At 42.8% G+C, this 25,076-nt stretch overlaps 1 protein-coding gene across 4 annotated transcripts in view; it reads left to right on the top strand.

Annotated features, from left to right (window-relative positions):
• WDR59 (WD repeat domain 59) overlaps positions 1 to 25,076 on the top strand; it is a 103,685-nt gene that overhangs the window by 34,380 nt on the left and 44,229 nt on the right. For all 4 annotated transcript variants that reach the window (XM_077890493.1, XM_077890489.1, XM_077890494.1 and 1 more), the window contains exons 4-14: positions 231 to 316; positions 1,414 to 1,494; positions 3,948 to 3,985; positions 7,614 to 7,702; positions 11,199 to 11,315; positions 15,211 to 15,288; positions 17,392 to 17,548; positions 21,006 to 21,085; positions 22,649 to 22,781; positions 22,918 to 23,042; positions 24,754 to 24,918. In XM_077890493.1, the coding sequence (XP_077746619.1) occupies positions 231 to 316; positions 1,414 to 1,494; positions 3,948 to 3,985; positions 7,614 to 7,702; positions 11,199 to 11,315; positions 15,211 to 15,288; positions 17,392 to 17,548; positions 21,006 to 21,085; positions 22,649 to 22,781; positions 22,918 to 23,042; positions 24,754 to 24,918 (1,149 nt within the window). The remainder of the gene's footprint in view (positions 1 to 230; positions 317 to 1,413; positions 1,495 to 3,947; positions 3,986 to 7,613; positions 7,703 to 11,198; positions 11,316 to 15,210; positions 15,289 to 17,391; positions 17,549 to 21,005; positions 21,086 to 22,648; positions 22,782 to 22,917; positions 23,043 to 24,753; positions 24,919 to 25,076) is intronic.

Genomic DNA, 25,076 nt, shown 5'->3' with positions numbered 1-25,076 from the left:
GAAGATAGCACTGCCCTGTAGAGTCCTGTGTACTGAGCTAAAGTGGGCTCAAGTGTTAATTGTACTTGTTTCCGACAGCTTTGTAAGTCAGTGAGTTTGTAGGCTCTTTACCGTGCAAGGCGGCTTCTGCAAGGCCTCCTCTTCTCTTCTCAGCCCTAGGCAGAATGTGGTGACAGCGTAGGTCCTGATGTGTTATTGGCTGCCTTTTTTTCCCCCTTGTTTCTTTCCAGAGTAACCAGCGGGTTGACCTTTACAAGTGGAAAGATGGCAGCGGGGAAGTTGGTACAACCTTACAAGGCCACACTCGTGTAATCAGGTAGGCACTAGCTCCCCATAGCCCCTGGCTTGTCTCACTTTGTCATAATCCCTTGAGAATAGAAATGAAGGCACCATCCTCCTTCCATGGCTTGACCTTCTGTGTTGCGTTGGTCACAGGTGGCTGTTGGGTCCTTAGCATTCACGGTTGTGATGGCTCTCACAGTGGAGATCAACTAGTATTTAGGAACAGTATTTGTGTAACCGCTAACCTCAATCCCAGGTGATACTCAGAGAGATACAGCCCAGTCTGAAGTGAAGGATTAGAGTTGATTTTTGCCATGGGACAGGGAGACACGGTTCTGCCAGAGGAATCGTTCTGCTCGCAGTGGGCAGTGCCCAGAAGTACAGACACCAGGATGCAGCCCTCTTCTCTTTTCTCCAGCAGCTGTGGGGTGCCGCACAGAGCTCCTACATCAGACTGTCATCTGGCCCTGTGATCACCTCTTGCCTGTGGCCCTGGCCTCAGGAGTGTTTCTCAAACCACCCTATCCTTGGGTCACTATTTCTGGATGAGAAGGCTTGTCCTGGGAAGTAGCAAGCGGGGAGTGAGGGATGGGGGAGGTTGACCCAGGAAGTGCTGGGAAACGCCAGACCCCGGCCTGTGTTAACTGCGTAGGAACTGCCATTCTAGCAGGGGAGACCTCAGATATGCTTTAAGAGATGTATGGATTTCCGGAGCCCTAGTACTTAGCACACTACTGTAGCACTCTTAGCTTTAAGAGATGTTGGTTTTACTCAAGGTACCTGTGGTTGAATCTGATTTAGAGAATGATAAGTCAAAAATTACTTTGTGTTTTTGTTCTGTGTGTGTGTGTGTGTGTGTGTGTTTGAAGTTGAAATCCTCCATTTTTGTGGGGGGAGCGAGTGATAGAATAGCTGGGGATAATAGGGGGAAGGACCTGAAAGGTTTTTTTGGAGCTCAGTTAAGTCCTGTTCATTCCCAAAGAAGTTTGGAGATTGCCACCCTAAGACATGTTACAGAGGCCCATTAATGATGACTCTCTGAAGCCAATAGAAACTAAATCTGCTGATGCTTTGGAATTTGGACTCAATTTTTCTCTTCATCGTTGTTCTGTTTATTTCTCATGTTCTCAGCGACTTGGACTGGGCAGTGTTTGAGCCGGATCTCCTGGTTACCAGCTCTGTGGACACCTACATTTACATTTGGGATATCAAGTAAGAACAATTCAAAGGCCAAACCACCAAGTTATGGGACCAGCTGGGACCTTTGTTTTAGAGGTCTGGCATCTTAGATTTCCCCTGGATGCAGATCCTGAGATGAGGCTACATTGCAAGTCCATAGTTTAGGAGGTGACAGAAACGCTGGTGGGGGATACAGAAGAGAGACAGGACTGGGAAGGCTATATAGGTGGAGGGTGTGTTATTCACCTGGGTACCACTGTGAACAGGTGGTGTTTACTCCTACCAGGGATTGCTAGGTGCTGGCACATAACTCCTTCCTCAGAGGTGTCCTGCCTTCAAGGGCTCAGGAAGTGGGCGTACCATCCACTGTCATTGGTTGAAGGCTGCCCCCTGGGACCTCACTGCCCAGCACCTCAGGCCTGTCACAGAGGTTTACACAATAGGCTTCAGCAAGCAGGAAAATCTCTTTGGCAAAGAAACACAGGTGCTGGCATTTGGAAGTCAGACGAAAGTTTGACTGAAGTGGGGGGTTTTGATGGGTACAGACACACATCTGCTATAGCAAGCGGTGCTTTGAGACATGTCTGCTTTCCTCTTTGTGAGGCTTCTATCCCCGAACTGTTAGTGCCAGTGAGAGAGTGCCCCTGCTCAGGGTCACTGTTCGTGAAGTGAAAAGTGGAGCACTCAGCCCAGGGCCAGGCATGTCGCTAAGTTCTTAATAAAAGTCTGTTCCCTTCCCCCTTTGTAGAGTGAAGTTCCCTTTGCCATCACAATTTGAGGTCACTAACAAGAGGGTATAGTCCGTAGAGTTCCCCAAGTGGCACCTCTGTTCCCTCAGCAGACAGCGGTGGCTCTGTGATGATTTACACTGAGGGGACAGACCAGGGCAAGGGATCCGTGGCTGACTCCCCTGCATCCCGCTCAGGCTAGAGCCTCCATGGTGATGAGTCTGAGGGCAGTGCAGAGTGGGGAAGGGGCACAAAATCCGGGGGAGGTAGAAGGGAGCTGCTCTTAGATAAACAAAATTCCAGTGAGCTATGGGGCAAGGTGAGAGTATTCTTTGTGTACATGAAATAATTGTTTTCATAATTTAAGGACTGGGAGACACTGAACAGGTGATTCCTTTTCAGGCTTTCTAGATTGTAAGTCTGAACTGCATTTGGTCCTGGCCCTCCTAGCTCTGGGGTGACACCTGGTTCTGTCACATGACTCTTTGGTGGAGATGTTGCCCTTTGGCTTCATAGGGAGCCCAGGAGTCTTTCTCTGAGAGTCTCCCATTGTATCCAGGAGTGGGTTTTTTTTTTTTTTTTTTTTAAGATTTTATTTATTTATTCATGAGAAACAGAGAGAGAGAGGCAGAGACACAGGCAGAGGGAGAAGCAGGCTCCCTGCAGGGAGCCCGAAACGAGACCTGATCCCTGGTCTCTAGGATCACGCCCTGGACCAAAGATGGCGCTAAACTGCTGAGCCACCTGGGCTGCCCCACGGAGTGGGGTTTTTGTTTTTTGTTTTTTGTTTTAAAGATCTTATTTATTAGAGACAGAGAGAGAGAGACAGAGACACAGACAGAGGGAGAAGCAGGCTCCACACAGGGAGCCTGACATGGGACTCAATCCCGGGACTCCAGGATCATGCCCTGGGCCAAAGGCAGGCACTAAACCACTGAGCCACCCAGGGATTCCCCATCTTCACTATTTTTTAAGTGTGTGGTTCACTAAAATATATTCACATTGTTGCATGACAGATCCCCAGAACTTTCTCATCTTAAAAGAGCTGAAACCCTACTCATTACACACACAGCATCCCATTTTCTGTTTCTGTTGACTTGACTACTTTAGAGACTTCATACAAGTGGAATTGGAGTCATGCAGTATTTGTCTTTTTATGACTGACTTATCTGACTTAACCTAATAACCTCAAGGTCCATCCATGTTGGAGCATGTGACAGGATTACCTTCCATCTTAAGACTGAATAATATTCCATTGTATGTAGAGACCACATTTCGTTCATCCATTCATCTGTTGGTGGGCCCTTGGGCTGCTTCCACCTCTTAACAACTGTGGATATCAGAGTAGCTTTTTACTTCACCTTTGAAGTGCTGCTGGGAAGGTCCTTGCAGAGTTATGCCTCCATGACCGTCACTTTGTTGCCACTAGGATAAATGGCTCCAGGAATGGATTCTCTTGGCTTCTTCCATCTCTACATCAGGGTCAGGCAGGCCATGCCGAATCATGTTGTTTGCTTTCTGTGGCTACTACTATGTGATTTGAAATCCAGACTCAACCTCATTTGAAGTAGCTCAGAAGGTTCGTCCCTGAAGGGACATAGGCCTCTCTGTACACTTGTTTTTAAGGCCCTCATATTCCCTCTGAACTCTAAGCACCCAGTAAAAGGGAAGTGGAGAACTGTGTGTGGAGGGAGGAAAGTTCTAGGTGGATGGTGGCTTGTGAATTGGGCATCTGATCTCTGACTTTTCTATTCTTAGAGACACAAGGAAGCCCACGGTTGCGCTGTCCGCTGTAGGTGAGTATATACTCCTCCTGACTCAGTTCATTTCTTCTATTCCTTCTCTCATGGGTCTGCCCCTCCCCTAGTCCCCAGCCTGGCTTTCATCCCTACTTTCATGGGCACTGCTCCTACCCCTGTCCCTGGCTTGGCTGGGTGGGATTGTAAGTCCCTCCTGGTAAAGGATTTGCTTCAGGCTGCTCTCCTGAGTTAGAGTCAGGACTGCTGAGTGTGGTCAGGAGCTTATTTCAGGAGTCAAGGACAGGATACAAAATGGTTTGTTTTTAAACTTTTTATTTTGAAAAATTTCAAATGTGTATGAATATAGAAGACAATAAATTGCTTTGTGTTCATAATCCAGCTTCAACAACTGTCACCATCCAGCCAGTCTTATTTATTTCCTCTTAACCTCTACCCACTGTCCCACCCCCCATCCTCATCTCCTTTGGAATTATTTTGAAGGGTGCCTGAGTGGGGTGGCTCAGTTGGTTAAATGTCCAACTTGCATTGGGCATGAAGCTTACTTCAAAAAAAAAAAAAAAAAAAGGAATTATTTTGAAGCCTGTCCTGGGTGTCCTATCATTTCCTTAACAAGTATTTTAGTAAGTGATATTTCTATAGGAGAAGAATCTTGTAAGATAATGTAACCACAATACCGTGAATGGACCTAAATAAAAATGTTAATGGTGGCTCTTTAATATCAAATATTTGTCATCTGTTATTGTTGTTTTACAAATTATTTAAGTCAGAATCCAAATAAAAAATATAAGTGGTTGATGTATTTCTCATCTTTTGTAATTGGTAGGTTTCTTTTCCCTCTTCCTTTTTGGTTTATTTTTCTTTTCCTGAGGTTTATTTACTGAAGAAGCCAGGTTGTTTTTCCTGTGGTTTCCTCACAATCTAGGTTATGCTGATTGTGTCCGCATGTTGTCATTTAATATGGATACACTGGAACTTTGAAATTACTTTCTGATCTACCTGTTTTCATTGCTCAGTTGGAATTGACTGTTTTTGGAATTCTGCTTTGGGGCTGTTACCGGGTATTCCCAGTAATTACTGAGAACATAATTTGGGCATAGAACCGGTGATGAAGCCCAGTCATCAGTATTGTGGTTTGAGGATTTATTTATTTACTTTTGGAAAGATTGAGAGAGAGAGAGAGGAGTTGGGGGCCTAGAGTGAGGGAGAGAATCCAAGCAGACTCTGCGTGGAGCCCAATGTGGGGCTCGATCTCACAATCCCAAGATCATGACCTGAGCTGAAACCAAGGATCACCTGCTTAACCAATGCCCCACACAGGTGCCCCATCAGTAATTTATTTTGGCATCCTTGTTAATATATACATAATATGTCTCTTAAATCCTGCTGCTTTGTATCTTTTTGGTACATCTGAATTCACATTTGATGTTTGCTCCAAAATGATCACATGATTCTTCTTTTTTTTTTTTTTCGACATCTCCATACCTTATCATCTAAAGACACTGAGAAAAAATAAAATAAAATAAAGACACTGAGCATCATGACTGTATTAAGCAGGTGGATTATCTGTTCTCTGCAGTTAGGGACCTGTTTTTTTCAGTCCTCTAGACCAAAGTCAGCATTTGTGTCTGACCTGAGGAGATGCTCTGTAAATGTTGTTTAATGGCAGTAGTAATCAAGCACCTGTGCCTCTGTGCTAAGTGCTTAATAAATCTGCTGATTTAGGCTCCCCTTCGCCCCTGCCACCTTGACTTTTAGGCACTATTGATCTGAGACACACGATGGCCCATAGACATGGTTGCGGAGGATATCCAATTGAATAAAAATACAAATGGTCTGTAAATGCCTCAGTTACCTCCCTGAGATTTTGTTGCTTTTACTTAAAGGTTAAGTTAGATTGGTTGTAGAGGAGCTGTAAAAAGAAAGACAGCTCTTTTCTTTCAGCCTACTTGTTCTGATTGCTTTCTCTTCTGTTGTAAGTCCTCTAAAGAAGGCCTCTTTCATTTTGCACCTCAGTGAGATTTCTAAGTGGTAGCAAAGCTGCCCTGGGAGAAAAGCAGCAAATGAGAGGTTGTAGATTTTGGTAAGCTCCTTGATCTACCACTCCCGGAGAGGTACAACCTTGGCTAGTATTGTTTCCCAGGGTCCATGGCCCCTATCTCTCCGTGAGTGTGTTGTTTATGCCTTGGGGTAGGGAGTAACAAGAGCCTGTGTGTACTCGAGTATTCTATGTCCAAGAACACCTAGGGGCTGGGAACTCTGTTTGGCTCTGTTGTCATAATCCTAGTAGAACAGGTTGACTTAGCCTCTGGAAGGCTTCATGGTTCGATGGAGCCCTGCACTAGGGAAAGTAGATTTTTTGGAAATCCTTGAGTACTGGTTCGATGGAGCCCTGCACTAGGGAAAGTAGATTTTTTGGAAATCCTTGAGTACTTCTATCTTGAGGGAATGGGGCAGGCTCTTCCTACTCACTTTTCCCTTGAGCTGAGACCCTTTCGTGCGAAGAAACTGTCTCCTTTTTTTTTTTTTTTAAGAAACTGTCTCCTACACTAGCTTCCCTCCTTTAGGGGTCTCCACCATTCATTCTTAGGTGACTCAAGATGCCCTGTATCTCAAGCAAAAAACAAAACAAACCAATATCCTCACCCAAACCAAACAAGGATAACTTCTGGGCCTTAATTCGATTTCCTGTTAGATTCTGAGTCCTTGGTGTGTCGGTCCCACTCTAGACTTCTTGGATCAGGCTGCCTTCCAAAGCCCTGGATCCATGATGGTGTCCCCAGTAATAAACACCCACCCAAAAGGGGAAGTATTATGTGTGGTCTGAGCAAGGACAAGAAGAGATGGGAAGGAGAGCCATTGTGTTGTTCTGGTTTAACTTAATTAACTTGGTTATTTTTAAGAGTCAGCTAGAAGTGCTGATATGTCCTAGTTTTTTACAGGTCTCAGCCCCTCTGGCATCTTATGCTCCCTTGTTACTGTTGTTACCTTTTTGTGTTGACAGAGTGGTGAGAGGACTCTGTTCACAGAGCCAGGGACGTTCCTGTTCCCTGATTTAATACCGGGCCAGTGGCCATGCATAACCACTGATGGGAGGAGAGAGTGTGGGGGGTGGGTGGGGGCGCGGGGGGGCTGGTGCACATACACTTTGGAGGGCAGAATTGGGCGACCCAGGGCCTTATTCTTCAGTTAAGATTCAGGAACCTTTGTTTCTCCAAGGTTGCCCTCCTAAATAGTAAGGGAGTAAGCGGGAAGGAGCAGGAATCAAGCAGAGGCTCTTCCGAGTGGCAGCGCCAGGTTGGCCAGCGGGTGACAGAGAGCCAGGTTGTGTAATGAGTAGTCAGTTACCAACCAATAGAGCCATGTTGAGCTGCTGCTCATGAGAAACTGTTTCCCTGCTGATTCTGCACGGAGGTAACCTGTAGAGTTCTTTCCTAAGTGAGATTATTTCCTCAATTAGGTGACTCTGATCCTGTTCCAATGTGTTAATTCATTTATTTTTTGGCCTCATTTTGTCTTCAATGGTGGAGCTGGTGTGGTCATAGAAACTTGAAGGGTTCTATTCTCCTTCAGCTGGAACTCGTTATCCAGACACCCTGGATGCGCTCCACTCTGGTGCCAGAGGGGTTGAGGGCAGCTACTTTCTTCCCCTGATTTGTCTTTGCAGCCGGTGCCTCACAGGTCAAATGGAACAAAAAAAATGCTAATTGCCTCGCCACCAGTCACGACGGGGATGTGCGGATATGGGACAAGCGGGTGAGTAATCTCTTCCTCTGACCCCAGTTCATCTGTAGTCCCTCCCAGGGGAATGAGGAGGATATTGTCAGTAAGCAGGACTCATCTTGAGAAGAGGCCCGGGTGCCTTCTGCACGGTGCCAAATTGCCATTTGAAGATCACAGTTACCAGATGACATTTGCTTTCTGATCGAATTGATGTTGAAAGAAGATAGAGAATATGATGATCAGTGTTTAAGAACATAAACTGGGCCTGACCTAAGTTAGAGCCCCATTTTGCTGCCTCCTAATTATGATACCAGCTGAGTCATGACACTTCTCCAAGCCTCAGTTACCATATCTTCAAAACGAATATAATAATAATGAGTGTGTGTGTCATTGAGGAGGTCAAGCCTGGGGACCAGACACTATTCTAGAATGGTCAGCAGGCTTCTTATCCCTGCCCCGGATGGCAGAGGACAAACTGGTTGTACTAGGACATACTCCATCCTAAGTATTCTTGGTATAAATCACTGAGGTGAGGAAGTTAGAGTGCTCAAATTCTCTCTTAGACAGACATCCAGCTGATCCATTAACCTCACAAGAGCTTGCAGAGCATAAGTTCTCCCTGTACACCCTGTGTAACTGATGGGCAGGAAAGGTGCAGGGTCCTGGGCTGCTGCCACCATGGAGAGTCTGTTGTTTGGTTTGTTGGCATCAGTAAAAATAATGACATGGGGAAAGGATCCCCCATACCTAACTGCCAGATGATTGGGTAGTAATGCACTGAGCAGTCAACTTTGTAAGACCTGGGGTGTCATACTGCTTTCTGCTTCCTAAAACTGGAGGCTAGAGCTCCTTAGCCCCTTAGCCTCTGTAGGGAGTGCCTACTTTTAGTTTTCCTGAAACTATCTGCCTGGATGCTGTCTGGTGTCAGTATGGCTTCTGGCAGCCCTGCCCTTTGCCTGTGGCAGGGAGTAGGTCATACGGCTGGGCAGAGATGGGGAGTCTGCTGGATTAGGCGACACAGCCTGTTAGGGAATCGTGTGCTGGCTGAAGCCCTCTGCCTTATGTGGCTCTTAGATGAAAAGGTGATTTTGTAAGTATGGGTTAGATGGGTACATCTTCTATTGTTTTTTTGTCTCTGTCTCTTAGTCCGGTCTGGTAAGAGCCATTCTCTCCTCTCTTTATTTCTTAAATTGTGATTGATTTTGTTCCTTGCATCACTAGCACAGCATTTAAATGTAGTAAATGGTTTAAATAAAATATTTGGTTAATTTGTAGTGCATACACACTTGTTTTCAGGCCATAGGCAAGACCGTTTTCAGGCCATAGGCAAAACAAACCATTTGGGTACTTAGGCATAAATCCTGTCAGTACTTTTCCAAACTAGTATTAAAAAACCAGTAGTATTCCTTATGTTGCAGAAAGAGACGGCCAAACTGTTCCTCTCTAGTCTTCTCAACTGGTCTACTAAGAGTCCTGACTTCCCTCAGCAATTTTATTTATTTATTTATTTTTAAATATTTTATTTATGGGCAGCCTGGGTGGCTCAGCAGTTTAGCACCACCTTCAGCCCAGGGCGTGATCCTGGAGACCTGGGATCAAGTCCCACGTCAGGCTCCTTGTATGGAGCCTGCTTCTCCCTCTGCCTGTATCTCTGCCTCTGTCTCTCTCTCTGTCTCTGTCTCTATGAATAAATAAATAAAATATTTAAAAAAAGATTTTTTAATTGCTGAGCCACCCAGGTGTCCCAATTTTATCTACTTTGTATAAAGGGTTTTAGCTTTTTTTTTTTTTTCTGTTAATACTTAAGACTTTTGTTTAGATCGATTTAAAACTTGTAGGTCATATTTTTCCTTCTCTAGCACTTGCGAGTGTCAAAATAGTGCTGATGACACCAAGCATCAGAGGCTTTTAAAAAGTGCAGTATGGGTGGCAAGGTTGGATTTCATTCAAACACCCAAATGACTAATAGTAACATTTACTAAACGTTTACTATGCATAGGTATTGTTCTCAGAACTCTTGTTATAACTAACTTTAAAGTAAGTACTATTTTTATCCTCGTTCTACAGATGAGTAAACTGAGGCCTGGTTTGTTGTCGGGATTTGAACTTAGGGAGACTTTTTCTGGAGACTACCCTTAGCCTCATAGACTAACGCTAATTATAGAAGTAATAGATGTCTGTAGAAAATGTAAAAGAGAAAATAAACATTTATAGACCTATTACCTAGAGACATGCTAACATTTTGGTGTTTTCTTGTACTTTTTAAAACACATGGTTTATCGTACCATGTATACGGTCACATATACTTTTTCCATTTAATGTTATAATAGATACATCTTCCCTGTGCTATAATCCCTAAAAACGTGGATGGAACTGGAGGGTATTATGCTGAGTGAAGTAAGTCAGTCGGAGAAGGACAAACATTATATGTTCTCATTCATTTGGGGAATATAAATAATAGTGAAAGGGAAAAGAAGGGAAGGGGGAAGAAATGTGTGGGAAATATCAGAAAGGGAGACAGAACGTAAAGACTGCTAACTCTGGGAAACGAACTAGGGGTGGTAGAAGGGGAGGAGGGCGGGGGGTGGGAGTGAATGGGTGACGGGCACTGGGTGTTATTCTGTATGTTAGTAAATTGAACACCAATAAAAAAAAAAAAAAAAAATCCCTAAATCTAACATTTAGTGGCTATATCATATTATGTTGGAGAGCTATACCATAATTGACCCTAAAATTTAATTATTCTCCACTTTTTGTGTTGTTTCTGGTTGTCTGGTGTTCCAAATAACACCAAGATGAATATCTTTTGTTATCTAAAGCTTTTTGTGAAATTGGAATATTCTCTTAAGAAAGGAACATTTTAAGTTGCTTGATAAAAATTGTCAAAGTTTTTGCCAAAAGGTTGTACTATTGTGTATAAATACCAGCAGTGACAAGTGCAACCTCACCAGCGTTGAGTATTATTTACAAATATCTTTTAATCTGATAGCTTAATAAAATCTTACTTTAATGTATATTTCCAAGGTTTCCTCCTGAGCTTGCTTGTTTTATATAAGTTTATTAATCATGTATAGTTTTCTTTTGTGCAGTGTGTTCATTTTCTTTTGGGATCTTGGTGCTCAATTACTTTAAGATTGGTGGTTTTACCTCCAGTCTTGAGGTCAGGTCTGTTTGAATGTCACAGCCCCTCTCCTTGGGTGATAGTGAGGAAAGGGAGCAGAGGTTGTAGACTGTACTACTGAGGGGAAGAACACCCAATACCCTGTATCCTTCCGTAAAACCATGAGTGGGGCTGGAGTAGAAAGAAATCAGGTTCACAGGCCCATAGAGAGAGCATGTGTGAAGGAGAGCTGGGTAAGTCTTCTTCTGTTTTATTTTTTTTAAACAAAACAAAGTGGAGTTTCTTAAGGATAGATACAGTACCCAGTAGTGTTTTTGTGTCCCACCCAGCCCCCAGCAGACTGTTACATGGTAGGCACTCAGTGAATTCTTGATAAACTGACAACATTCGGTGCTGATCCTGTTGTAGAAACCCAGTACAGCAGTGGAATATCTCGCAGCTCACCTCTCTAAAATCCATGGCCTGGCCTGGCACCCAGATGTTGAGCACATTCTTGCTACTTCCAGTCAAGACAACTCTGTCAAGGTGAGTGACCCATGGGGACATCTGGGGGAGCTGTGTTTGGAGGCCTCAGATTTTGTAACAGCACTTTCTTCAGAAGGAAAGATACAGTCAGCATAGCGTGTGTGCTTAGGGGTGGGTGTGCCTCTTGGGGAACTGGGCCAGTAAACTTGGTTGCGTAGGCCAGTAGGAATGATGGAGTAGCGTATCTCTGATGTGGCTCCTGGGATTTGTTCAGAGGGTTTTCTTCTGTCCCTTTGTGAAAGGAAGTCAGACTAAACCATTTAGAAAGGAGAAGTTTATTTGTAAAGAAGCTGCCAGGAAGTCAGATTTCAGGAAACAACAACACAAAACAAAACCAGATAGAAGTAAAGAAGAAAAGCTCACAAAATTGTTAAGGTTACCAAGTTTATGATTAGTCTCCCTGAGGTAGAAAACCAGCAGTTTTCTCGCATGATTATTGTATCTGCAAAAGTCAGGACATCTTCAGTCATCAGCATTGCAAAAGTCAGGCAGAGGGTTGTTTTACTAGAGATTCTCTCTAACTTACAGGAAATGCTCGAGGGTTTATGTGTTTCAGTGACCCTATTATTTATGGTTTATCTCCGAGTGCAGCATTTCTTGTTTGTTTTTCCTGGCCTGACCATCGGATGCAGAGCACAGGGTCAGCCTCCTTCCACGGGTCCTCCTTGTGGTTGGGTCCCTGTCTGGAAGGAAAGAAATTTGGCCATAGAAATTTGCTTAGTAATTTTGTGATTCCGCATCATTAACAAAATGCTTTGTTTATGTGGGCACATGTACAGTGTCATTTTTTGGTCTGGTGAGCACAACTAGGATCATAACACTAAGGCCTGAAAAGTTAACTTCTGTCTTGAGGTTTGTAAATCCCTTAGGGTTGTCATTCACTTTTATGTGGGTAGCTTTTTTTGTTTGTTTTGGGTTTGGGTTTTTGTCACCTTGTCACCAAGTTCAGAACCCAGAAACCATCCAGTTCACATCCTCCTCCTTCCTTAAGTTTTTTGCTATTCAATGACATTTTTACCACCTGGGAGGCTGGAGTCCATGGGTTGTAAGGCAGCTAACAGGCCACTTTCCACATGTGAAACTCAGTCCTTATTCCTTGTTTGTAGGCCGAGATCACAAATTAAATGAGATTTTTAACATGGTATTTGATTTATTCCACTGTGTCCTGGTGGAAGGAAGACAGTTTTTATTGAGTATATATGAATAGCATAAATGGAAAAAGTGGAGCAGTTTTAAAGGCACTTTGCATAATGGTCAACCATCGTTTTTAGTAATTTGTAGATCAGGCTCAGTATGTCATTTTTTTCCCTACATAATCATTTTCTTAAGTTTACCTGATAATACATCAGCTTATAATTTGTAGTAATACGTTTTTATTATTTTTTTATTTTCTGAATTTAAGCAGTGTGCCATAACAAGATACCGTTGAATGAATATTTCACCCGAGTTTGTAAATTGTTAAACTGTGAAACTCTTGAATTGAGGGGTAGAGCTAGGTCGCAAAGAAAGCAAAGGATTTTGATCATTAAAAATAGAACACTAAAACAAAGTAGAACATTAAAAAATAATAAAAATAGAACATTAACTACAATGAAATTACTTCATACTAGTTTAATGATTGTTTTTTTCCCTGATCTTGGGTTAAGCAGTCTACTTAACAACATTACCTTCTTCTAGATAAAGAGTCCTGGAAATCCAGACACAGTTCCTTGGTACTTCCTGACAGATGTATAATTGCCCGTGGGTCATGGCTGGCCTTACTAAGAGCCCTGTACTCACAAGGCTGTGCAAAAACTTGGTTCTTTCTTGCCTGAGGCTCTTCTGATATTTCTTCAGAAACCTTCCTTTCTGTTCTATAGCTTGTAGCAAGGGCCTTTTGGCAAGTAAGAGAAAAGCAGAAATCACCAATGGATGAGAGGATGGCATAGCTGCTCTGGTTCTTAGTGACCAGTCTGTCAGATTGAAACAGACTTAAGTGGTTGCCTTGAGAATAAGATCTTGTTATCAAGTGAGTGAGGACTTGGTCAAGTCCCCAGAGTTCTCTTGACTTAACCCATAATAATATGTTATAATGCTCACCAATTGACCATACTTAAATCTGAAAACAAGTCTTTTTTTTTTTTTTTAAATAAAGGATTGGTTCTGTTAACATTTATAGTGACAGTCTATAAATAAACATGAATGTGCTTCTGTCCATGATGAAGAGTAACTGGTAGCTGAAATATACTAATATTTTACTTGGATATAATTAACTTGGGGGGCTGAACTTTTTTATTTGCTGGTTTTTCACATTGGTAGACTTGATAACAGGAAAGCCTTCAAAAAGTGTTGACCTAATTAAAATTCTGGAGGATGCCAAGAAGACCTAATGATTTCCAGTTTCCCTTCTTTGAGAAGATAAGAGTTATAGTTTTCCCTATAGCCATCTGGGAAACCTCAAAGCAGTTTAGATGGAAAAAACATCCTAACGATTTTATTATTTTGCATATTAAGCCCAAATTTGGCAAAAAGAGAGTTGTCAGAAGAAACAAGAATTAACCTCTTGTGATCTGATCCCTTTATAGCCACACTCTCCTCCAATCCCTAACTTCTGTTCTCTATCACTGTAGTTTTGTTTTTTGAGAAGGTCATTTAAATGGAATAATTTCAATATGAAACTTTCTGAGTTGTTTTCTTTCACTTAGGATATAGCACTTTCAATTTCATCCAAGTTGTTTTAAGAATCAATAGATCATGTACTTTTAGTTGGCATGTACTAATCTCTTCTAGAGATATACTACAGTTTATTTTCTGTTGAACCTGTTGAGGGACATTGGGTGTTTCCAATTTTTGATGATTGTGAATAGAGCTGCTATAAACATTCACGTGTAGATTTTCCCATGAATGGAACTTCTCAGTTTTCCAGGACAAATACTTAGGAGTTGGGATCACTGGATTAATGGTTAATGCACATTTAACTTTTTAAGAAACTGCCAAACTATAATCTATTTTTGAAAATAATTTCTTAAAAAAGAAAATAATTTCTTAATACTTGAATAGTTCAGAGTTTCCTCCTGCCTTTGGTGCTCTACCGTTTCCTGCTTCATGACAAATGCTTGGGTTCTGAGTGTAGCTTTCCCTTCACTAGAAAGCACAGGTGTCTCTAAGGCACAGTGTGTCTGGTTCACCTATATGTATTCCGCAGCCTCATGTTCCTCATGCTCAGTGGTGGAGTGGGTGAGTGTGTACATGTCCAAACAGCCACCTCTTCCTTGTGTAAGCTTGGGCAGGTTAGACTGTTTAGTAATTTAGCTCCTACTTTTGAGAAAGAAATGAATAACACCCATTATTTGGTGGTTGTGAAGATTAAATAGGATCAAAAACCTAAAGCTCTAAGCTCCATCTGGAATGCAGTATGCAGTCAGCACATCAGCTATTGTTAGCAGTTAGTTATGTTGTCCTACACGGCATAAAAGTGACACAGGGTGGAAACATGTCACTCTGACCTTTCACTTGCAGGCCTGTTTAATTGTCCTCCTGAAGGCGGGCAATTCTGTAATGTTTATAGCTGGGGAAGGTTTGTATCTCTGCCCTGCTCCGATGGTGAGGGGGCTGCCAGGACACACCATGGACAGGGAGCCAAGGGACCACAGGCTGAATTAATTTCAATTGTTGAGTTTTTTTTTTTTAAAGATTTTATTTATTTATTCATAGAGATGCAAAGAGAATGAGAGAGAGAGGCAGAGACACAAGCAGGCTCCATGCAGAGAGCCTGATGTGGGACTCGATCCAGGGTCTCCAGATCACGCCCTGGGCTGCAGGCGGCGCTAAACCGCTGCACCACCGGGGCTGCCCTCAATTGTTGAGTTTTTTAACGGCATTTATTTCACAAATTATCCTGCTTTCTTTCTTCCAGTTCTGGGATTACCGCCAGCCTCGGAAATACCTCAGCATTCTCCCTTGCCAGGTGCCTGTCTGGAAGGCCAGATACACTGTGAGTGGGATACCCTAACCTCCTGCTGGAGAGCTTCACCGCGGTGTTCCAGACATGGAGGCCAAGGGCTGTCTTCTCTTATTTTCTTTGTGAGGCAGTTTTCTCCTTCTGTCTTGGCTGAGGGGTGGGGCAAAGGCAATAATGACAGCATCAAAGCTGTTATGTGTCTAAAAACTTGCCCTTGGAATGTTGGGGAAGAATTGGTGTGAGGATCGCAGACCATAGACTGACTGGGAGGCTGGGCTGCAGGAAGGTGCTCACTAATGACAGGGGAAGGGGGTGCAGATGGAGCTAGTGGGTTGTAGGACTTGCCGTCAGTGGATTGTGGTGGAAGGACATCTGGTTTTAGATTCAGAAGACCTGGGTTTTGGGTCCATCGGTGCCTTTTAATTTTTTCCCAAGATTTATTAAGATGTAATGGACATGTAACATTGTATAAGTTCAAAGTGGACACCCATTGATTTGTACACTTACGTATTGTAAGACTATTAGTACCACGGCATTAGCTAATACCTCTGTCACATCACATAATTACCATTTCTTTTTTTTGTATTGAGATCATTGAACATCTGCTCTCTTAGCAACTTTCAAGAGTCTAGTACAGTATTTTTAATTATCATCACCATGCTGTATTTTAGATCCTCAGAATTTACGCATCTTCAAACTGGAAGTTTGACCAACATTTCCCCATTTCCCCCACCTATCAGCCTTTGAATCACCATTCTACTCTCTGTTTCTAGGAACTCAGCTTTTTTAGATTCCCTATAACTGATATCACACAGTATTTGTCTTTCTCTGACTTATTTCACTATGCATAATGCTGAGTCTACCCATGTTGTGGCATATGACAGGATTTCCTTCTTTCTCATGGCTGAATAATATTCCATTGTATACATGTAACACATCTTCTTTATCTATTCATCCACTGATGGACATTTTGGTTGTTTCCATATTTGGGCTGTTGTGAATAATGTTGCAGTGAACCATGTAATATTTGTGTGCCTTGGGCAAGATGCTGGATGCTTTTGAACAATAGTTTCTTCCTCTGTAGAAACGGATAATTTTATGGAGCCTTCCTTTTTATTATTGTGATAAAATTTACCATTTTAAAGTATGCAATTCAGTGGCATTTAGTACGTGCACAATATGCCTTTCCTTTTGAAAAATGGTATCTTAAAATGCTTTATAAACCATAAAATGCTACAGATAGAGGAGATAAGCTATTAGCCTTCCAACAGTTTTTCCATTGCCACATTGATAGCTTCTGATCAGAGATAATATATTTTCTTCAGTGTCAACTTGAAAGGGAGCACAGGGATGAATAAAGCTGCCTTTGTGCATTAGGCTGTCACCCCGAGGCACTGTGAAACATAGAAGATAATTTAGGTATTAAGTGGCTTTTGCAACTGGGAGCGCTTGTCAAGAAATCAGACATTGTTCTTATGAATTGAAATAGTTCTCTGGATTAATATGTTTACTCTAAAAAATAAACAGAGAAGTCCAGGAGTGCTGCCAGGAGTGAGAGTGAAGATAAATGGGCTTTTAGGTGACTTTAGTTTATTCCTTAAAAAACAGAGTCTGATTATCTACCAAATGGGCCCCTTAGCTACTGAGCAGATTAAGTGTTGATAAGTAAAACGTGTCAGTCCTGAAATCAGAGAGTTTTTCTCTGAATAGCTATAGTATTGGAAGCCATGAGAAGGTGATGCTTCATGGGGATGCTATGCTTCTGGTGCTTTTCCACATGGCAAGAATTCTCGCTGCTCTGGGGTTTTCCCCAGTGTGTCTTGCAGACTCATTCTGGATGTGAAACAATGTGTTCTGGTGTGCAGCTTATTTTAGAATTTAAAGTCCTCCAAGTATTTGGCTTAGCTTTATTTTTTACTTGCTGTGGTTCCTTCCATGCAAAGACAAAGCAGAATAAATGCAAAAGAAAATTAGATGTGGTAGTTAACTTGTGGTATCTGGAACACATTTCCCCAGATGGGTGGGGCCCTCCATCATCTTATTTATTTTAGTTAGGAAAGCATTCCAGCTTTGGTAATTCAAGATTCAGCCAACCCTCCCTGGAATAATCGTCTGCTTTTCCCTTTGCTGTCCTAGCCTTTCAGCAACGGCTTGGTGACTGTGATGGTCCCTCAGCTGCGGAGGGAAAACAGTCTTCTCTTGTGGAATGTCTTTGACTTGAATACCCCGGTCCATACCTTTGTGGGGCACGATGACGTGGTGCTGGAGTTCCAGTGGAGGAAACAGAAGGAGGGTGAGTGGGAGCCTGATTTCCTTCTGAGCCCTATTCCACAGCAGCTCCAGTAGGGTTGGCTGTGTGGTCTGGTGTGGAGGACACAGACCCCTCAGGGCTGGACTTGAGGAATGAGAGAGTCGGGGGACCACCACTTTTCACGGTAGAAAGGGAAAGGGATGTGTGGCTGCAGCTTTTCTCCCAGCTTTTCTCCCATCCCACCTCTTCTCTGAGGTTCGATGTCATCTCTCACCTGTGTGGAAGAGATCTGCAAGAAATTGATTGACAGACTTGCTGTTGGGCCATCTCTAGGGGTGAAAAACTCTGGGTTGACAATCCTCAGAAGTCTAGCATTTACTCCTTGCCTCTCTGCAGAGGAAGGAGACCTGAGGTCCTCATCAGCACTACCCACCACATATTCCCAGTTCCCTTCGCAACACATAGTGGTGTGTTACACCTCCCTCCTCCTCGAAGATGGGTTTGGCCATAAGCCTTGCTTCGATCATGAAATACAAACAGAGTGATGCGATCTCTTCAGGGTTGAAGCGTTAGCAACCATGGTACAATTATACTCTCTCCTCGCTTCTGCCACACCATCTGGCCCAAAGCCAGCTGGAGCTGTGCCCATCAGGAGTGAGGATGAGGTGCAGATGTGGAGTGAGCAAGATGTCCTTGCTTTAAGCCGCCGACATTTGGGGATTGTTTGTTATTGCAGCTTCCATCTAGCCAGTCCTCACCAATGCAAAGCCAAGCCTGATGGACTCAGAAGCCCTCAGCCTCAGCTCCTCCACCAGCTTACCATGCAGCCTCTCTTATCCTGAGATCTTATTGTCACGATCTCTAAAGTTTTTATGGAACAGAAGTATATTTCTTGGTCTTTCCGTATTACAGAAAGAAAGGCAAGTAGTGGAGTGGCCTGTCCAGAGTCTGTCTCAGGTCTGGTAGACTTGAGATTAGAGCACTCATCTTATCCCTGCTTATCTGTGACCTTCACAAGCCTCTTTTTTCAGGATAGCTTTTAAAGGGACTTTTTTGATCATCCTCTTAATTTTCTCATTTTTTTATTTCCCAAATATCCCTGCTTCTAGAAACATGAGGCTGCTTGGTCTTTATCCCATCAATTTGCATGCACGACTTTGGCTTTCAACTTCCTATCTTGCATTTTGCCATAGTGAACAGAGGATGTAGCTTCCTCATGGTCTGGCAGGGAGAGGTTGGCCTGTAGTTTTGGCTTGAAACGAAAAGTTTTTAGCAACCCATTTTCAGTTATCTGTGTCATCTGTAAGCTGGCAGGGTGAGCTGTGTAAATCAGGACCATCTAGTCAGTAGCAAGATTTTGAGTACAAGTTACAGGTGTTTCTTCAGATCCCTTCTTACTGTAAAATATATCATCTGTCTAGAAAATTACATAAAACATGCACAGTCTTACCAATTTTTAAAAAAAATTTTTTAAAATAAATTTATTTAGTCTTACCAATTTTGAAGTGTTAATCTATGTAACTTACCACCACAGTCTAGAAAGAGAATATTGCCAGAGCCCCAGGTAACTGTCCCTTCCCTTCCCTGGAAGGAAACACTGTCCTAATATTTATAAAAGTAATTTCTGTTTTTATTTTTATAGTTTTGCCACCATTAATGGATTCCTCAAAATAGTTTCAGTTTGCCTATTGGACCTTTTATAAATTTAATCCTCCCACGTGTATTCTTGCATTTTACTTCTTTTTTTTTTTTAATTTTTATTTATTTATGATAGTCACAGAGAGAGAGAGGCAGAGACATAGGCCGAGGGAGAAGCAGGCTCCATGCACCGGGAGCCTGATGTGGGATTCGATCCCGGGTCTCCAGGATCGCGCCCTGGGCCAAAGGCAGGCGCCAAACCGCTGCGCCACCCAGGGATCCCGCATTTTACTTCTTTTTCAACTAGTGCTGCTCCATCTTATTTTACTGCCATGTCTTCTTAGTCCATTTTTACTGGATTACCTCAGGCTTTGACTTTGCATTTCGCTGCAGTACAGGAGCTTCTGGAGAGCTAGCAAGAGGATCAGGGTGTTGTGACCAGGGGGGCAGTCACTGGTTTCAGGTGGTGTTGGGGGATCAGTGTGCAGAATTAGAGAAAAGCACTTAATTTTACAAATGGGAAGCCATACGATCATTAAGAGAGGAATTCCAAAAACAAATTGAGGATAGAAGCCAGATTGTAAGGCAACATGACCAGAGGCAGCAGGATCTGGTTTTGTGAGTGAAGTTGTCTTCAAAAGCAGGGAGCAAAGTTGATCTTGGAGCTGCCACCTTCTCTCTCTGAGGGCAAGTACAGGGTGCAAGAAAGAGGTATGTGAGAAAACAAGGGCCCTATGAGAGAGCGAGAGGGAATGGGGGCAAAGGCACTGGTAGAGAGTTTGCGATTAGAACGGAATTAGGAATAACTTCAGGGACACGAAAAGAAGCCAGATGTGGAGGCAGAAAACAGTTGCTGACATGAATGTGAGTCTGCAGAGGGTTGAGAGGACTCCTGACAGGCAGTCGTTCAGAAGAGTTGTGTCCTGTGAGGCAGTAACATTGAGGAGCGAGGGCCCAATGGAGGGCAATGACATAGAGCAAGACCTTTTGCCCCTCACCCCCCTTTTAGCTCAGACAAATCATGTTCTCTGGTGCCTCCATGTTCCTATCTGTAAAATGAAGGAATCAAATGAAATTCAATTCTAAACTCTTCTAAATTCTTTGCTCTATAAGGATAGCTGTAAAGGAGATTCTAGATATGATCTAATTACTCCAAAATGCCCTGATCTTTCATAAAGCTCCTAAACGATTTTAGAAGAATCTCCCTCTGACCAGACCTGATATGTGAAAATGCAACTCAGGCAATTAAAAACATTTGAGATTGATTATCCATTTTACAAAGAGATACATCTCTTCATCAAAAAATTCTTTTAAACAGTAAAGTTTCATTATACGTTTAAAGCAATTCATTTCACAAAATCATATTCACGCTTAGCTCCTCTGGAGCATATAAAAGGAGGAACATTTGTGGAGGCGAAAGTTCAATGTGACGTTAAATCCCAGCATCCCTCTTCACCTGCTGAGCTGCCAGTTATTATTTCACTTCATTTAAGTTTCTGCTCAAATGTGACTTCCTCAGGGAGTCCTGTTTAAAAATAGCTCTGCCATCAGTTCTCTTATCCTGGGTGGTTTTTTTTTTTTTTAATAACACTATCACTACCAGACATTTTATTATGTATTTATCCATTTGTCAATTGCCACCACTGAGCTGTGAGATCTATAAAGGCAGAGGCTGTGATATTCATGCTTGTCCAGGTATCTTAGAGCAGTGCCTGGCATCTAGGAGATGGTCAGTAAGTATTTGTTGAATGGATGGATGAAGGAATGAATGAAAGAATCTCACTCCAGTGCAACCTGTTGCAAAATTGATGTTGAATTAAAAAAAAAAAAAATTCCAGGATTTTCATTTGGTGATTTCTAGGGTCCAAGGACTACCAACTGGTAACATGGTCACGAGATCAGACGCTGAGAATGTGGCGGGTGGATTCCCAGATGCAGAGGGTATGTATTCAGTGCTATTGTGGAGGAGTGTAACTGGATACACTAGAAACTTAAAAAAAAAAATACAAGATTTAGTATTTGTGGCAGTTAGAGGATATGTGGTAGACATTTAATAATAGTTGCTGGTGGCCTGAGTGGCATGTGTAGGCCACACTGAGGCTTTGAGGTTTTCAAGAGCCAACTTTAGTATTTGGTACTTTTAAGCGTGAAAAGCCTCTGACTGCCTTTTCTCTTGTCCTGGTATGAGAGTCTGGGTAGCCCACTGAGCAAATGGCCTGTGGACCTCATTTCTTTCTCTTCTTCTAAATGAACTAGGAAGTCTAACCTTACTCTCTGCAGTGTTCAGAGCCCTTTACATCCATCAGCAGCACCTATGAAAAGGTATTCTATGAATACCTTTCCAATGTTTGCCCCATAAATGATAATGCTTCTTATATGAACCATAATGGTTTGTACCTGGTGTGAACTACTGCTGTTGCCCTTGCTATATTCCATCTCAGAACGATTCTTTCACTCACTGGCTACATTTCTTAAAGGCAGGAACCATGCTTCACTTATGTTGCTTCCCCCATGATGCTTTGGATAAGGTCAATAAAAGATACTGGGTAAAATTTGTAATTTGCAGGGTGCCTTGCTGGCTCAGTTGGTGGAGCATGCAGTTCTTTTTTTTTTTTAATGCCAAAACCTAAGAATGAGAGCCTGCAACTTTCTTTTTTTAAAGATTTTATTTATTTATTTACTTGAGAGATGGGGGTGCTGGGGAGGAGCAGAAGGGAAAGGAGAGGTACAAGCAGATTCGTGGCTGAGTGTGGAGCTCAACATAGGCCTCAGTCCCATGATCCTGAGACCGTGACCTGAACCAAAACCAAGAGTCAGACATTCAGCTGACTGAGCCACCCAGGGGCCTCAGAGAACATCCAACTCTTGATCTCAGGGTTGTAAATTTGAGCCCCATGTTGGGTGTAGAGATTACTTAAAAATCAATGAATGAATGAATCAATCTTAAAAAGAATTTGCTGCTTAGTATAAAGTCACTCTGAGCATTTTGGTTAAGTATCATCACCTACTGCCTTTCAAATATATTTTTTCCAGAAGGTACCATTTGTTCATTTTTGGTTTTGGGCTAGCTGACCAACTCCAGAAAGGCTTGAGATTTTTAAAATAATGTTTTCTGAGGCTTGCCTAAACTGTGAACAGGATGAAAAATTTCCAGGGTAGTTGAAAGAGTCTATCTCCTAGGTATTTAACCAGGTAGATCTGGTGGTGGGTGACACCTATTTTGATTATATCGGGTTTTGGCTGACATCTTTAGCCTTTGTTTATTTATTCATGAGAGACACAGAGAGAGAGGCAAAGACATAGGCGGAAGGAGAAGTAAGCTACCTGCAGGGAGCCTGATGCGGGCCTCGACCTGAGCCAAAGGCAGATGTTCAACCACCGAGCCCCCCCAGGCATCGGGGTTTTTTAAAGTCATCAGACTTTTTAAAGTCTGAACTCTTAACTAGCCATGATGATCATTTCCACTGACTTTTGTAGAGCTAGATCTTCTACCCTTTGTCACAGCTTTGTGCAAACGACATATTGGATGGCGTTGATGAGTTCATTGAGAGCATTTCTCTTCTGCCGGAGCCAGAGAAGACCCTTCACACTCAAGATACGGATCACCAGCACAGCTCAAGCCATGGGGAGGAAGAAGGTAATTGGCCAAACTAGTGTTTCAGGTGAGGTGCCCCTCTCTGCATTTCAGAGTTACGGCAGATGCCCCAGAACTGCTCTTGGGCTCACTTTCAAAACTGTTTTCCAACCACTGAAGAACCTCTCCCTCCTGCTAGTCTTAAAGGAAGACCCGCCAAGCAGTATCCTGGAAGAGAAGAGGTCGGAACAGCTGGGGCTGCCTCAGACTCTGCAGCAGGAGTTCTCTTTGATCAATGTGCAGATCCGGAATGTCAACGTTGAGGTGCTCACTACTTTAGGGGATTCTCTCATGCTGGCGGGTGGTGCTTGGTGGGCAAGGGCCCGATTTCAGCTGTGATTCCGGTTAGCTAATAGCTTTGTTGCTCTAACTGGTAAATCCCTCTGCTTGCTTTTTTTATTTTTGAGGTTTTCTAGAGAAAGAGATGTTTGACAAATGCAAATTACAGCCTCACCGTAATATTTTCTCGTAAGATGAACCAAAGAATAAATTCATGCTCGTGTATCTTAAAATCCTCTCAGATGCCTCAGTTCCTCATTTTACCATGGGTGGCATTTACTCAGATCCAGAAAGGCTTAGTGTTTTGTCAAAGGTTACTAGTATAGTTAATGGCAGAGCTGAGTTTGGAAGCTAAACCTGACCTGCCAATGTTCTGTAGGCTCTGCTGTGCTGTCTTCCCTTAAAGCTGGTCACTTTCTTGATAACTTAGATTCATAGTAAGAAGGTCACCAAACCTCTTTGTTTATTTAACACATGGAAAGTTTGCTCCCTTCCTTTTGGGGTGGTTTTGAAATGGTTTCCTTCAGAGAATTGAGTCTGTGAAGTTTTGAATCTTGGTTTGTTTCTTTTTGGCCTATATTCAACTAACAGTAGTCATGGATACGTGTGTGTCCATAATTATCTCCTTTGTCCTTTTTTTGAGGGGTTGTGGGGAAGGGCAGAGGGAGAGAGAATTCTAAGCAGACTCCGCACCTAGCGTGGAGCCCAATGCAGGGGTTGATCTCACAACTCTGAGATCATGACCTGAGCCAAAATCAAGAGTTGGGTGCTTAATCGACTGAGCCACCCAAGTGTCCCTCCTTTGGCCTTTAGAAGGCTCTGCAATACATGCTTTTCTCCCTACTTTACAGAAGGAGAAACAGACACTAAGAGATGTAATGACTTGTCTGAGGTCAGCAGCTATTTCGTGGAAGAGATATTTGAATCTGTCTCTTGACTTCCCACATGTGTGCCTTTTCCCACTCTACTCCAGCAGCCTTTTCTGGTTGGCAGCATGAGAAATCAAGACAGTGAAAGGATTCCTTGATTAATTGGTTATCTGTATCAATTTAGATCACACCCCCTTTGTTGAGAACAGTGTTGTTAGCCTAGTGATTCTAGTTTAAGAGGGAGATCTTGATTGCTTTGCAAGGAGTGCTTTTTCAAAAGTATTGAGATATAACTCACACATCATCAAATTTACCCTTCTAACGTGTACAATTTGGTATTTCATAGTATAGTCACAAAGCTGTGCCACCATCGTCCTTAATTCCAAAGCATTTTCATTGTCTCTGAAAAACCCTATACCCATCTGCAGTCACATCCCATTGCCCCCCCATCCCCACCCTTGGCACCCAGTAATCCACTTGGTGTCTCCATGGATTTTTCTAGGAGTACTTTTCAATTGAATCCAGTATTTCAATTCTTCATGCTTTATTTTCTCATCTTAAATATAACAAGTTTCAGTCTACCTCACAGCTTTAGGATGAAGCTTTTTTAAGTCAAATTACTTTGAACTTATTAAATCAGTGCTAAAGTTAAAGATCGGTCTTGAACATGAGTTTTATAAATCTTCCAAATTCATTTGTCTCTGGAGAGTCTCCCTTTCCCCAGGTCCCAGGAACCTAGAGCTTGCAGCTAACTTGTCTAAATTCATTTGTATCTAGAGATGCCTGATGGTTCGTCTCTCGAGCAGTTGTCCCTTTGTCATCTGCAGATGGATGCGGCAGACAGGAGCTGCACGGTGTCTGTGCACTGCAGCAGCCACCGTGTCAAGATGCTGGTGAAGTTCCCGGCGCAGTACCCCAACAACGCTGCCCCTTCCTTCCAGTTCATCAACCCCACAACCATCACCTCCACGATGAAAGCCAAGCTGCTAAAGGTGGGGGTCTGTGTTCACAAATTCTCCTTAGTGTTGTAAGAGGAAAACTCTGTTCATGGGCATCAGTGTCTAGGTTGAGTGGTAAAGCTAAATGAAAACTCCAGTAGATAAAGATTTGAAAGTCATCTGTGCTTATGTGCGTCAGTGTTAACTGTTGA

The sequence above is a fragment of the Canis aureus genome, chromosome 3, assembly GCF_053574225.1.
Source record: "Canis aureus isolate CA01 chromosome 3, VMU_Caureus_v.1.0, whole genome shotgun sequence".
In the NCBI taxonomy this organism is placed as follows: Eukaryota; Metazoa; Chordata; class Mammalia; order Carnivora; family Canidae; genus Canis; species Canis aureus.
This window is presented reverse-complemented; position numbering and strand designations above follow the sequence as displayed.